Source organism: Gavia stellata, chromosome 10 (assembly GCF_030936135.1).
Source record: "Gavia stellata isolate bGavSte3 chromosome 10, bGavSte3.hap2, whole genome shotgun sequence".
Taxonomy (NCBI): domain Eukaryota; kingdom Metazoa; phylum Chordata; class Aves; order Gaviiformes; family Gaviidae; genus Gavia; species Gavia stellata.
In genome coordinates, this window is record NC_082603.1 from 27793307 (window position 1) to 27807425 (window position 14119).

Sequence of the window (14119 nt, forward strand, 5' to 3'; positions counted from 1 at the left end):
CCATGTTGGCAGAGGGCTCTTCCTCCAGCTCTTTGGCACCAACTAGGCAAAGCCATCAGCTGTCAATCAGCTGTCACATCTACCTCCTCCCAGACTACCCTGATGTCCCCCTCTGCCTGGCGCCAAGGGCAGCAGAGAAGTAATCTGCTATGAGATTAATTGCTCCCTCTGCCATGTCAACACAGCTATGATGGCTTCTGTATTTAGAGGGAGTGGAGAGACAAAAGGATTTTGTGGACAGTTCTTCACCGTGTGTACGTAACAGGGTATAACAGTTGCATGGAAACAGCTCATTTCCAGCCTCTGACACCATAAAGCCCCTGCTTTCCGGAATGGACATGTCGAGTCACCCAACTTGGTAACAAGTAGTATAAATAATTATTTGCTGCTGTTAGCAAATAATAATCTTAAGAAAGAGATCATATAGGCATGGCTGCATTTGAAAACACCAACAACCATTCAAGAAATCAGTTTACCACTGTCTTTCATTTCCAAGATCCCCGGAATAAATGCGCAACAGCCACCTAGATCTTGAGCTCTGGCTTCAAAATTAAGCCTATCTACACCCAAGCTGCCACTAAAAAGGGATCCCTCTCTATTCACTCCTCCCCTCCTGTCTTCGTCCCATTTTTCTGGCTGTGGAGGGAGCCATGCGAGAACTGTTTTGTCAGGCTGGTTTTCTGCAGGATCAGTCCTTTTCTGGCTCACAGCACTGCCACACAAGCAGCAGCCCTGGCAAAAAGGAGATGGCAGGGATGCACAACCAGGAGGGAAAACAGAACTGAACTACCCCTTTGGGTACTAGCAGGCACTTCCCTTAGCGTAAAGCAGCTGTGAAACAGCAGACCTCAATCTCTCTCTGCTTCAGCAGAAAACGTTTCTGTACTAGTAGCTATATAAAGAGTTTCCTTTACAGACATAACCTACCTTTTCAAACGAGCACCAGGACTGGTTTTCAAGAGCTCAACACCTTGCAAGCTCCTGAAACTCAACACTTCACCTATGAGAAGTAACCCAAGAAAAAAGTTGTCTTCTCCAAACAGAGAAGACGAAACATCACAACTCTGAACCACTTAGAGAGCCTTTACCGCAAAGAGAGAAAACAAGGCTCTTCTACGTCACAAAGGGATTATGGTGTCTGGGAGCCAACATGCTGACCAAGACACGTGAGTGAGAACTTTGGGCAGGTATCTGCCTTCACACTCCCCGGAAGTGATGTACATCCTCAGATTATTTAATATTGTTTTATTAATGCAATATTGTTTTAGATAATGAATGTTTATTATTTAGATTTGTCTCAGGATTGTTTTCATGTTACATGACACTGCCCTTAGGACTAATACTATAAATTATACAGCAAGCTGCCATCATTTTAAGTGCTGCAATTTAAAAAAAAAAGAGAACAGCTGTCATCCAGGAAAAGAAAACAACAGAAAAGCAACCTAAACAAACATTCCCTTAGGCTGCCATTGTTTTCCTAATAACTTGGATGGGATTTCCCCCTGCCCACCCACATAGCGGCAGTTGGAACAGGAGGACAGGACTTTTCTATTGATCGGTGATAAATCCTTCTCCGGTGAACTGAAGGTGAGTACTGAACCCCTCGCTTGTATAAAATAGCAAAACTTGACTACAAGAAAGGGGACTGTTGCAGAGATCACAGGAGTGATCACTAGTTGCTGGTGAACTTGTGTAAATGGATGCAACTTCAGAAAATCCCAGGATCTCTGTCCAGAAAGCTCTTCATAAGGAATTAATCCCTCAGCTGCTTTCCTTGACAAGCTGGTGAATCTGTAGGTCTAGGTGAGCAGATGTTGCTGAAATGGGGGGGGGTGGGGAATGGGGAAAGAAATGTTAGTTACATTGGAAAAGATTCTAAGATGCTGTTGGGGGTGGAACAATCCAAAAATGGGATACACACTAATCACATGCTGAGCCTTCCTATGCTCACAGATAGCAGGCAAAACACCTTTCTCGCTCTCCCTCTTTACGTTGCTCACCTAGAAGGAATAACAGGTGCTCTCATTAAGGCAGAATTTGACCTCTAATAGGTCATTTCTACAGTTAAGGAAAATATTTTTCCTCTTGACTTGTAGTTCCCATTTTTCACTTAATTGTTGCAAAGAAAAACCCTGCTGGCACGAACCAGCATGTAAGTGTAACCTGTAAAGCTAGAACACAAAAGTAGCCTGGCTCTGCCCCCTGGATCAACAGACAGGAGGGTCTGGGTTCTCGAGAGTTTTAGAATCTGAGTATGTTTTGCATTGGAAGGGACCTTTAAAGGTCACCTAGTCCTAGTCCAACTCCCCTGCAATGAGCAGGGACATCTTCAACTAGACCAGGTTGCTCAGAGCCCCGTCCTGTTTCCAGGGATGGGACTTCTACAACCTCTCTGGGCAACCCATTCCAGTGTTTCACCACCCTCACTGTGAAAAATTTCTTCCTTATTTCTAGTCTGCATCTACCCTCTTTTAGTTTAAAACTATTACCCCTTGTCCTATAGCTACAGGCCCTATTAAACAGTCTGTCCCCATCCTTCGTATAAGCCCCTTTAAAGTATTGAAGGCTGCAACAAGGTCTCTCCAGAGCCCTCTCTTCTCCAGGAAGTCAGGAGAGTACTGCAAAGTACTACAATAACTCCACGCTAGCCAGGAGTCAGGACAGAGAAAACTCTTCCAAAGAAACTCCCAAAGATGGGGAAGAATGGAGGAGTCTAGTTAGGGAACAGCCACACTCAATAACTGATAGCACAAGGACAGCTTGAATCCCTGATTATAGCTTCAATTGCATAGGTGTCCACGGGGCTGGATGCAGCTCTTGCACCCCAGGGCAGGACAACTCAGGCAGGGCTGGAGCTGAGCTCAATCTCATCAACACTTCAGGTTCTGGGATTTGCTCCCAGATAAGTCAACAACCCAGTGATGCTGCTGGCAAGGCAAATAGAATGCAGACAAAGGCAGCACAGTTCACACTAAGCTTGGCCGCTCTTGAATTCTGCAAGGAACCACACCTTTTGTTTGGGCCAGTAATTGTGTTAAGGAGGGACAAAAGGCAAGGGCAGGAGGGGAAGAAAGCCCACAGGGAATCAACACACGCTCCTGAGTCACAGCCCTCTTTGCAAGAGACACTTCCGAGCGCTTCCCTGAACTAGACCTTCAGCAAAGCAACAGTTATCACCGATTTCATTTGGGGGAAGGGAGGAGACAAAGCCTTGGGAACTGGAAGCTGGATCATCCCCATTGCTGACGGCTACACAAACACTTTCCATACCACAGACCATGTCCTCTTGGGATAAGTGCCCCATGGACACCTCTCCTGCCCCTTGACACTGTGCTGACACCTCCCCTCTTTCAAGGCACTTTGGCACAGCAGCCTTACGGCAACTGCTAGGGCAGGAGGATCGCTTTGGTGCATTTGCAGCTAGGTGCAATGCATGTTAGAAACTAACAAAATGTGCCGTGTAAGCAGGCAGCTGCCTGAAGACCACCAATAAAAAAAGCCAGTTACAGGCATGTCTTGCACCTGCCGCTGGAAATAGCTCAATAAACTGTACCAGCAGATGGCACTTGCGAATACATGGCTTATTTCTTGGGTTGTGTCACAGCCATAACTTCCTGTGTCTGGCAAATAGCCTTTTCGGAGCAGCCCTCCAGTCTTTTGTATCAGCTTTTAAATGCCACGGATTGCGGCCTGGCAACTGCTGTTCAAGAAGCAGAGCTCAGCTCGTTATGACATTAGACAGAGACCAACTCCGCAGGTTTCTCCCTTCTCTCACTTGCAAAACGAACAATAAAGCACTGCTTTGATTGCATGGGTGTATTTAAAGATATCATTTTTCTAAACAATACTGCTTGGTACCTACATAGTGCCTCAAAGCCAAGGAATGCAACATGGTTGTGGGGGGGTTTTTGTGTTTGTAGTTTTTTTTTTTTTCTTTTTTTAACACATACTAATAAATGTAGCTCCACAGCTAATTTTAGACATGTGCGGCCTAATTATTCCTAAATTGTAGATGTGTATACCAAAACAAAGATTAACAGCAAATTGGCTGAAGTTTACCAAGTCATTTGCGGAATTTAAAAAAAAAATAAATTAAAAAAGCCAAACAAAACAAAAACCGAAAACAAACTGACAAAAAACCCACTGGAGACTTTGGTCCTTTGTTTGCTGCTATGAACAAGAACTCAAATCACCAGAGGTACAAGCCAAACTTAAAAAAGAGGAAAGTAAAAAAAGAGAAAGAAAGCCCAATATGTTTAGTTGCTTAACTGAGAGTAAAGCTAAGAAACCCAGATGGGATTATTCAAACCTAAGATCAGCTATTCAGGAGGGGAGGAAAGGAAACAAACTTTTCAACCAAACTGACATTAAGACCCCTGTTAGTTACAAAAACATTCTAGAAGACAAAAACGTGCAAAAAATAAAGTCAGTGAAAGTCAAGAATAGGCTACTACAGCAACTCACAGACATAAATGGTACAAAACTTTGATTCACTTGGCTGGGATTCATGAGTTGGGTGCTTATTTTCTGCATAACGGCTCAAAGGTAATAATCACAAATGGTGCTATTTAAATGGAAAATAAATAGCCCTGTCTCTTTAAGGACATCATGTCTCATTCTCAGTGGAATAATGGCAGATATAAAAAAGCTATGATTTCAATATTTCTCATTACAACTTCTCTCCCCGCTCATCTAAAACTAAAAGGCTACTCTGTAGTCCCAGATCAATCTAACTAAAAGAGAAGGGTTCGCTTACAACAACAAAATAGCAGCTCTGACACTAGTTACGTATTCATCACATGTGAAAATGGCCCCATAATGCTGCCTTCAAACCCTTCCAACAAGTTGTATTAAATTAGGTTGGGTTCGGATTTTTTTTTTCTTGCACCAAAAGCAAAATAAATATAGCTTTATTTAATGCTACTAAAAGGTTCAGATTCAGCTGGAACCCCAAGGCATGTGGCTTTGTTGTTAAAGCACACATACTGACTCTATTGATTGGTGCAGTCCTCTGTGCAAGAGAATTTGTCACATCAATAGCAACTGAAAAATACTCAGGAGCTGTAATATGGTTTAAATGAGCAGTTACCACATCAATATAAAGCACATTTTCAAAGGCAGTAGATAGGAACCCTTTTGCAAACCTAGTATTTGTTTTAAGATAAAGGATGACAACTTTTTTTTTACAAGGAAGCTTTTTTTAAGTAATGGTGAGCAAAACAGCAACCACTGTAGCTGTCTTACAATCACGGCACTCTCTGGGCAATAAAAGCCACAGTGGAGAGAAAACTTCCAAGCAGGAAAGGAATGGAATACTATGAGCCAGAGGGATGCAAGGGCCAGAGAAAACCTCTGCCGCTCGCTTGCCTCCCCAGTCTTTTCCATTGCTGCGGCCCAGAGCCCACCTGTGTCACAGTTGCAGATCCACCCCGGACTTTGCTTTCCAGGGCCTCGACCTGGCGCACTGCACGAGCTGGGAGATCCAAAACAGACGCAAACACAGGCAGGAGGAAGACAGCACAGAAAACCCCTGACCTGTCCTCAATGCCAAGCAAGAGCTGGGGGAGGAGAAAGCTTCTGCCGTGCGTCGCCCTCTCCCCAGGCGCGTGGGGGAAGGCAGTATGAGGAAATGGCCGTTCCCTCACTGGGACAGGTCTCTTTCCGTTTGTTTTTTCCCCATTATCAGGGTGGTTGGTCCTGGCCACAGCTGTGTTTTTATTCCAACAGGTTATCAAAAGACACTGGAGCATTGGAAGCCACCCTGGATTTCCAATTTTGAAATCGGAAAGGGAGGAGAAGAGAAGATCTCGGTTGCCGCCACTCTAGCAGGGGGTCAGTCGCGCACTCGGCACCTGTGGCCTGCCTCTCCTCTAGTCCCGGCTACGAAGGGGAACAGCATTTGCCTCCACATGATACACAGCTGATACTAAATGTGATCTAGGCAGGCACAGAGAGACACTCACTTCCCTCAGTAACATGCAATCTAAATCAAGACTACAAACAAGGTGCACAAGGGGCTGCTGAGGAGAAGTCCATGAAGGTCACCGCAGGCTGAAGCGAGTGGTGCTTCCTGCACCGGGGCTGGAGCTGAACAGCCTCAGGCCAGAGGAGCCTGAGAGAGCCAACGCTTACCGCTTACCGTCTGAGGGCAGACTGGACAAGTACTAGGAAGACAAATCCACTGCACCTTAACTGAGCAGGCAGAAATCCCGTGAGTTCAGAAAACGTATGAAAAGAAAATCACTGGAAGCTGGGAAAGTACTTGGGGGAAAGCATCTTAGGAGCATCTCCTGCTCTTACAAGGAGAGTGGCACTGTCCACTGCTGCGTTAGCGGGTACTGGGCTTGTGAGGTCTGACACAGCCTGGCTGCTCTCCCAGACCCCCTAAGATGTATAGCCTCTGCTTTGGTCACAACTTAATTGGGAAAAAAAAAAAAAGGGAAATTCATGGCAAGGAACATTTCGTGGGATTGAAAAATCCCTGTTTTTCAATAATAAGAAATAGTTCTATGCTGTTGGGGGATGAAACATACTTTTCCTGTCAATAATAAGAAATAGTTCTATGTTGTTGGAGGGTGGAACATACTTTCCCTGACCTGGTGTATTTTTGGAGTGCAATTCTCTCTCTATCACATCCCTTCTTCCCTTGGGTTAATGTACAATGGACATTCTTGTCATTCAGGCAAAAATCCCACTAAAGGAAGACGAGAAGCGGCATGTGCTGCAAGTTTTGAAAGAGATGAGAAATTTCACACTGTCCTGATATCTTCTGGGTAACTGCTTATTTTATGATGACTAACAGGCAATTACTATGGTAATACTGCAATACAACATGTGTGAGGTTTGGGAATGAGAAATTATAGGTAACTACTTTGGACTCATTTCTATGGTAACAAAAAGTAATTGTCATTAAATACCAGTTATATTGCGGCTGTACCTGGTAATTATAGATTTTTTTTATGCCCAGTAACATAAATAAACCCAATAAATTTATTCAAAAGGTCCATGATTGTTTACTTATATGTTGTTATATAGAATACACAATGACAAACGCCTAATTGGGAAAAATAAACTCCATTGAGAGCTTCATCTTGTCATCTGAGATGGATACTCTGTTTTTCAATTCAGGACAATGCATGAATTTCACATGCATTAAATGAAGCTAAGAAAAAAATCTTCCCCACCAGAAAAATAGGTGAAAAATAATCAAGAGATATTACGCAAATGACAGTATACATGCGAGTAGCCATGTCTCACAACTGGACAAGTGATAGATACTAAGAACCACATAACATATCCAGTCACTGTGAACATACATATACACATGTATATAGGTATATCCCCCCAAGTGATATTATCAAAGACCAAAATCAGTACTCCTCAGTGTTACAACATATAGCTTTGATTTAGAGCTAAAATAATTTGGATAAAATCCACATATGTTTTACTGTCAAAAGACCCCTCATAAATTACATGTGAACACGAATGTTGAAATTTTGACTATTTCTGGAGTCATAAAAACAAAGTCCACAAAAACCTATTCAGGATAAATCTGAAATACTTCATCTGGTCCAAGGCCTAGTTTTCTGTTTGTATTTCAGACTCTTCAAAAAGGATCTATAAAATGGCCAGTTTTTAAACAAATCATGTCACTAACAAACAAAAACAAGAGAAGTTTGTCCTTTATAAAAGGTCATATGAATAATTTTAAAAGTTTCTCAAGCCTTCCCAGATCTCTTTCTTCACTTGAAACAATTTGCCAAATTCAACTCACTTCCACAAACCATTTCAGTCCTCACAAACCTATGTTTCTGGGGAAAAAATATACCATTTGTCCAAACCACTTCATTCCAACACAGCTTTCATTGCAATATGGACTCTGACATTGTTGATGGTGAATTTGGCTTTCCAGTCTGGGTAGGACTGGCCTCCTTTCCATCCAACAAATTGCTTTGTTAATGCCTCACACAAGCAAGCAGTAAAGATTGTGTTGACTTCAAAAATATCATACCTGACAGCAAAACAAGAAAGGATTAGAATCCACGTGTGCCCTCTTCTCCCCATTCACACAAATTCTTGCGGTCCCTACAATGAAGCTAGAAGGATATTGTAGTGATGGCAGTTCAGAACATTTCAGCTAATTCATGGCTTTAATTTACGGAAGGCTGATACTGTCACAGTGAACCAACTGAAGGCAACACAGAAACAGCAAGGAACGGGAAGGCTTACTGGGTCATGCAACAAAGCCTTTAGAGAATGGTCATGATATTTCAACTGCCTTGTCATGGCATTTCTGGGATACCTCAGCAAAGAGCTGCCCAAACTAAGAAACACATCCCTTTCAGTGCCAGTGTAGGGTTTCATCTGCGGAAGGTGAGGCTGACAAATTGGAACTAATCTAAGATGGTGTGGTACAGTCATCTCGCCTGCAGGGACACATTTCAGCATTCAGCTGCAGAATGCCAGTTTAAGAACAAGCTCTCGATAAAGGAAAGTTCAGGCCAAGCCTGGGGATGCACGACTTTTAAATCAAGAAAGCATTTTTTTTCTTAGTCTTAACCCCACCTCCCTGGGGATGGTAATAGGTTCAGAAGATGATAACGCTATACTGCAGAGAGAGAAAAGTCAAGAAATCTCTCTTCCCAGCACTAGTTTTCCTTTATTTCTTAAAACCGTTTCACAGTTTAATCCATCAGAGAGGGAGAGATTAGTGTTATGGATAAACTCACAAAAGTTTTTATTTTTTGCCATGTTCTTTCACGAAGCTAAAGATCAAGTCATGCACCATCCTCAGCAAAAGGGGTCTTAAAATTCAGGCAAGAGCTGAGGACAAGTTACCAGCCAGAACAGAGGGCAAATTATGCTGAAGACCCACTGTTTTAGCTAAGTCAACCAATGGCATCTTCCCAGGCAATTTAATGACCAAGCCCATGAGGCATAACATTTTCTGCACGCTGTAACTGCAAAGCCAGTTACACTTAGAAGTACAGTAATACCAGGCTTTAAAGACTTCAAGAAAGGGATGAAGCCTGTCTTGCCCTGTTTTGGGAGAAACCCTGCATCCTTGACCACAGTAAACAGCAGGTACCTATCATTACCCTGTGCGTTAGAAAGAGCTGGGTATACTCATGTGGCAAGAAAAGGACTATGGAGGTTTTTTCACTGAAGAAAAAGTGTAGTGTAGCAGTCATTTTCACAGAAGGGTATGATGCTAGCAAACAACAGCTAGCACTGCAAGCAGGAGCAATCCCAATTAGCCATTCAGTGCTTTGTCTTGCAGGTGAATCTGCACTCTGAGGGCTCCACTCCTCTGCACCTAACCCCTCCAACACTTGTACCCAGCCAACTCTGGTCTATTGTAGTGTGGTTTGCCCATGATTTTTCATTTCTCAGCTCTTTTTAGAAAGAAACAGGTGAAAGAAAAAACTTAAATGTTCTGATTTCTAAACAGTCAGAAATTTCACTGGAAGTAAAGTCTAGTAGAGGTAATTTCACCAACTTATTTATGTACATAAGTAATAGTTATTAAGAGATAGAACTGTACTAGTTCACTTTCTATTAAAAGATTTATGCTTTAAGATTACAATCAAATCGCACCTTTTGTCCATTTTTTTTAAAAAAATACTTCTTAAAATCATGTATAGACCTTCCAAACATTTTAAATTAAAGGGGTGGTTAAGCATCCCCTCTAAGTCACATAAGGCACCTTGTCTTTTTGTTCCTAACTGTATGGGTCCACAAACACACTTCTTAAACTCTTGCATATACTTGAATAAATCAGTAACGTTTAGCTCCCTGTTCCCATGCATCCTGATACACCGGGCGTTGACGTCCATTTCCATGGCCATTTCTTTTAAAGCCACCTGAATGTACACGCAACATATAAACAACCGTCCTCACAGATGTGTCTGTGCCGCAAGCATTTGTGCTTTATAGCTGTGATATTAAACTCACTTGTTGCTGGTTATGAACATTTCACCACAAGAAAGTCCCTTTAGAGTCACAACCCATTTGGTCTGTTCTCTTGAGAATGAGCAACAGTTTATAGATAATAGACAATTCTTGGCATTATTGTTGCAGTTTTGGCTTAAACTCCTAAACCTCAGTTCACAGGCATTCAGAACAGAGGAACAAGGATTTTGAAGAGCACAGGACCCAAACCCTTGGTGAAAGTCCTGCATCCCCAAAAATGACAATGAAGAAAATCCCATCAGCCAACAGTGACCATATCATCCTGGGTAAATGAGTGGTTAGCTCCTGTTTTCATCACAGGAAAACTAGTAAACCCCATCCTTTCTATGAGAACCGCTGACATACTCAGGCTTTTAATGGTGCCCACTGCGCCTGGGATTTCAGAGGACAGTGAAGTGCATCCAACAGTATACGTTGCCAATTGTACAAAGCTGTGTACTGGTGGGGTAACAAAAATCTCTCTCACTCTGGCAGGAGATCAATTTACAAACTCAAGCATGAGTTTAATTACCCATTTCATTATCTTAGCTTGCATAGCTCTGAATGTGAACCTTCAATGAACCAAAGAAATAGTCACTAGCCGCTGCGTTAAGAAAGAGGGAGATAACAGGAAGTAGATGTTCAAATGCCTAAAACTGCTCTTGCTGCATATGGCACCACAGACCTTGTTTCAAAAGCAGGGGGATTGTCCCTAGCCAATAGACCTGTGTTACACCACGCTACGTGGAAGACTTCTGAAAGTCTTATTTATGTGCTAATCTGAACAAAGACCAAAAGAGATGAAACAGACTTATCTAACCAATCACAGAGAAGCCTCAGAGTTAAATTTTCAAATGCTAGCAATTGATCCTTAGAGATTTTTTTTTTACATTCATCCAGTAAATTCAAGCAAATAAATAGTGATGTGCTTGTGGATTTTGTATGAGCAGGAAATAAACTGTTTGCTGTAAATTATTCACTCAGCACTAGTTAACTACAACGCCGGCACATTACTAGGCTTTTTAATATTCTTCTCAAGATAATAGGTAGCATTTTGCTTATTACCCTCATTTTTAAGTTATTAGTTACATTAGGCCTTTTGTAAATAAAGTGAAGAATTGCAAGAAAATCAAATGCTTTTCTGACTACCTCATTAAAGGACTCTTTAGTTCAGGAGGGCTGAAAATTCTGCATATCATGAAAAGCTAAACCAATAGTATAGAATCAAGCTCAGCAATTCCAAATGAATTCACATGCCCTTTCATAATACCTGGGTTCCCAAAAGGCTTTTCAAGTTATGAGCCATATGCATGGCTGTAAAGCTGCATGCCTCTCAAAAAGTATAAATAATAGTGCAGGAGAAAAACCTACAGGGCAAGTGAATTTATGGGGAAATCAAAAGCTCCTTAATTGCAGGAGTTGCCTATGTGCAGGGCACCTGGAACAGAGTAACGCAATGTAGTATCAGATTCTAGAGCCATTTTAGGGCTTTATTCCTGTAAGGTGACATTAACCTTTATGATAAATTCCTAGTGCTGTCAGACATCACTACTGCAATATCGCTCCCTGGTTTGGGATTTGCCAAGAGTTGAGGGAGTATCAGTGTAGCTGGAAGGAGACCATGTGTCCTCAGAAGTTTCATTTATAAAACACGCGTATAAGCACTGTTGAAACTACCCGCGCAATTCCCTGCTATTTCAGTTTAGTAAGTAGCAAAGCACAGGAGGGCTAAGAAGCACATATCAAAACAAAGAACAGAGCCAGCACCATTTTCTGCAACTTCTAGCTTCTTCCTCAGTGGTCTCCTCATTCACACAATAACCCAGTCTTATTCTGCTTAGCAATGCAACACACCTAATTAGATCAAAGCTCAAGGTAGCCTGGCTACAGAGTGTATTGTGTTATTTAGTCTTGCGCTGTAAGCAAAACCACATACAGTATTATTACATTTCTCAGGGGCTTCTCCAGAGGACTATGTGGTACATGTAATTGCCCCCACAAACAAATCATCAGCTAATCAACTGCTTTTCATTATCACCTCCAGCAGCACATTTATTTTGTAAATAAATGCATTAAGAGCGAACAATTTTAGGGAAAACAAAAGATTATCCAAATGCGTTCTCAACAGAGGAGGTGGTAAAGTAGTAATTCAAATACTAAAATGAAGCAAAATTAGCATAGGGTGGAACGATTATTCCATTCCATGTATCCCTATCTATTACAGTACAACAATAGACTGAAATCTGTGCCTTTAATGGATGATCTGGGTAGCTGAAGGGAACTGTGATTGACTGACACATTTACATAGAGGCTGATGAGCAGCATAATGAATGCATTTATAAAACACAGCTAAGGTCTAACTCGAAGCTGACTTAAACTCCCACACCTAGAGGGAGCTTGCAGAGCAGATACCCTCGTATCTTGGAGAGTTGCTCTCTACGTCCTGAAGCAAGCAAATTCACCACTGACCCCCCTTCCTCAACGAGAACTTCAGGAAGCATACGGCCACATGAGAACTTCCAGTTTAAGAGGAATGAATTGAAACAAGACATATAAGATTCAGTGACAAAAAAGTGCAGGGTGTATAAGGTAGATATACCAGATTCATACTCCACACCATACCTGTAATTTCCTAGATATACTCCATCAGGATTGAGCATGGGTGCAATCTTGAAGACCAGGTGGTCTCTCAGTACTTTTGCAATAGGATGCTGGCTCACAAGGAAATCAATTATACCTGAAAAAAATTGAAAGAAGAGTTTGAAGAGGGGGATTTATGACATTAATGATTTTCAGATTTGCATCTGAAATTTCACATATAAAAGATTAGAATGGTCATTCCTCTTGGTTCCTGGCATTGCTCCTGCTTCCAACATAACAAAAGACTTGCAATCATGTAGCACCTGCCACCTTCTAAAAACTCCAGAAATAAGAACTTTAAGGATAAATGCTTTAGTCTATTCTCATAATGCAAGTAACAATATGGCTACATTATCAGACATAGTCAAGCTTCCACAGAGGGAGAAGTATCTGCTCATCAGCTGAGACACAATAACAAAACATTTCTCCTCCTGAGTGGTGAAATGAAGTAAAACCTACTAGTTTAAGCCTAGCACCTTACACATCCAGCATGCATACATGGGCACATACTGCAGCTCAGCTCACGAGTGGCAATTTGTTGAGCTGAGGCACCTCAAATTTGTTTAAGCATATGCCCAGACCTACACTTGACATACGAACACAGAGTTCAGATCATCTGCAGGTATAAAATGCCTCACTAGAATTGGAAGAGTTACATAAACTCTGTACCAGGCACAGGGAAACTGTGGGATTGATAGACTGGAATTTATAAGGTCACATTCTTCACTTACTTTACACCCATAAAAACCAGGAGTAATTCTACCTCATCAGTGACGCTCCTTTAATGTGGAACCAAGGCAAGTGACAGGGGAACCAGATCCTAAATGCCCTTCCTTCGGGCACAGTCACAGCACCAGACCCTGCAGGAGCTCCTGCCTCTGGGCCTTGTGCTCAGGGAGCGACTAAACATCTCCTTGCTCCAAGGCCGGTGCTGGGGCAGGAGGCAGGCAGTCTGGCAGTTAAATTCATTGCTTATTCCTCCACTGAGCTGGTACTGACAGAAATAGCTTCCAGGGAACGAACGTCGAGATAAATTGAGTTCCTGTGTAATCCCAGGACACCCACAGATAGGTCATGACAATTTGCTATTTATTGTAAGGTCCATCCTGTGAAGCAGGAACCATTTACTGAATTTCCCCAGAATAAATCAATCACTACGCTCTAGTAACAGGATAAAATTAAGCAGAGAAAAATTAAGGCTGATCATCAGTAAAATTTCACTAATGGCGAGCTCTATTAGACTGTGGAATTGTCTCTCCAGGGGAAGAGTGGGATCCCGTCATCAGAAGCATTTAACGCTGGACAGGGCAAAGCCCTAGGGAATAGATATAGCAAGCCACAATTCAGCACAGAGAGATGGCATGGGCTAGCTAGCCGACCTCAAAAAAGCTGACGTTAGACCTGATTTTTTTGCAATGTAATCAAAAGCTTTAAAAACAAACAAACTAAAACCCGGGTACATGCCAGGTTAAACACACTTGTTTATAGCTTGGCTGAAACATACATTAAAGATGGGACCAAAATCTCA

At 42.2% G+C, this 14119-nt stretch overlaps 1 protein-coding gene across 1 annotated transcript in view; it reads right to left on the reverse strand.

Moving 5' to 3' along the window:
• AGBL4 (AGBL carboxypeptidase 4) overlaps positions 1-14119 on the reverse strand; it is a 948642-nt gene that overhangs the window by 185072 nt on the left and 749451 nt on the right. Inside the window, exon 8 of the mRNA XM_059822199.1 lies at positions 12574-12688. Coding sequence (XP_059678182.1) covers positions 12574-12688 — 115 coding nt within the window. The remainder of the gene's footprint in view (positions 1-12573; positions 12689-14119) is intronic.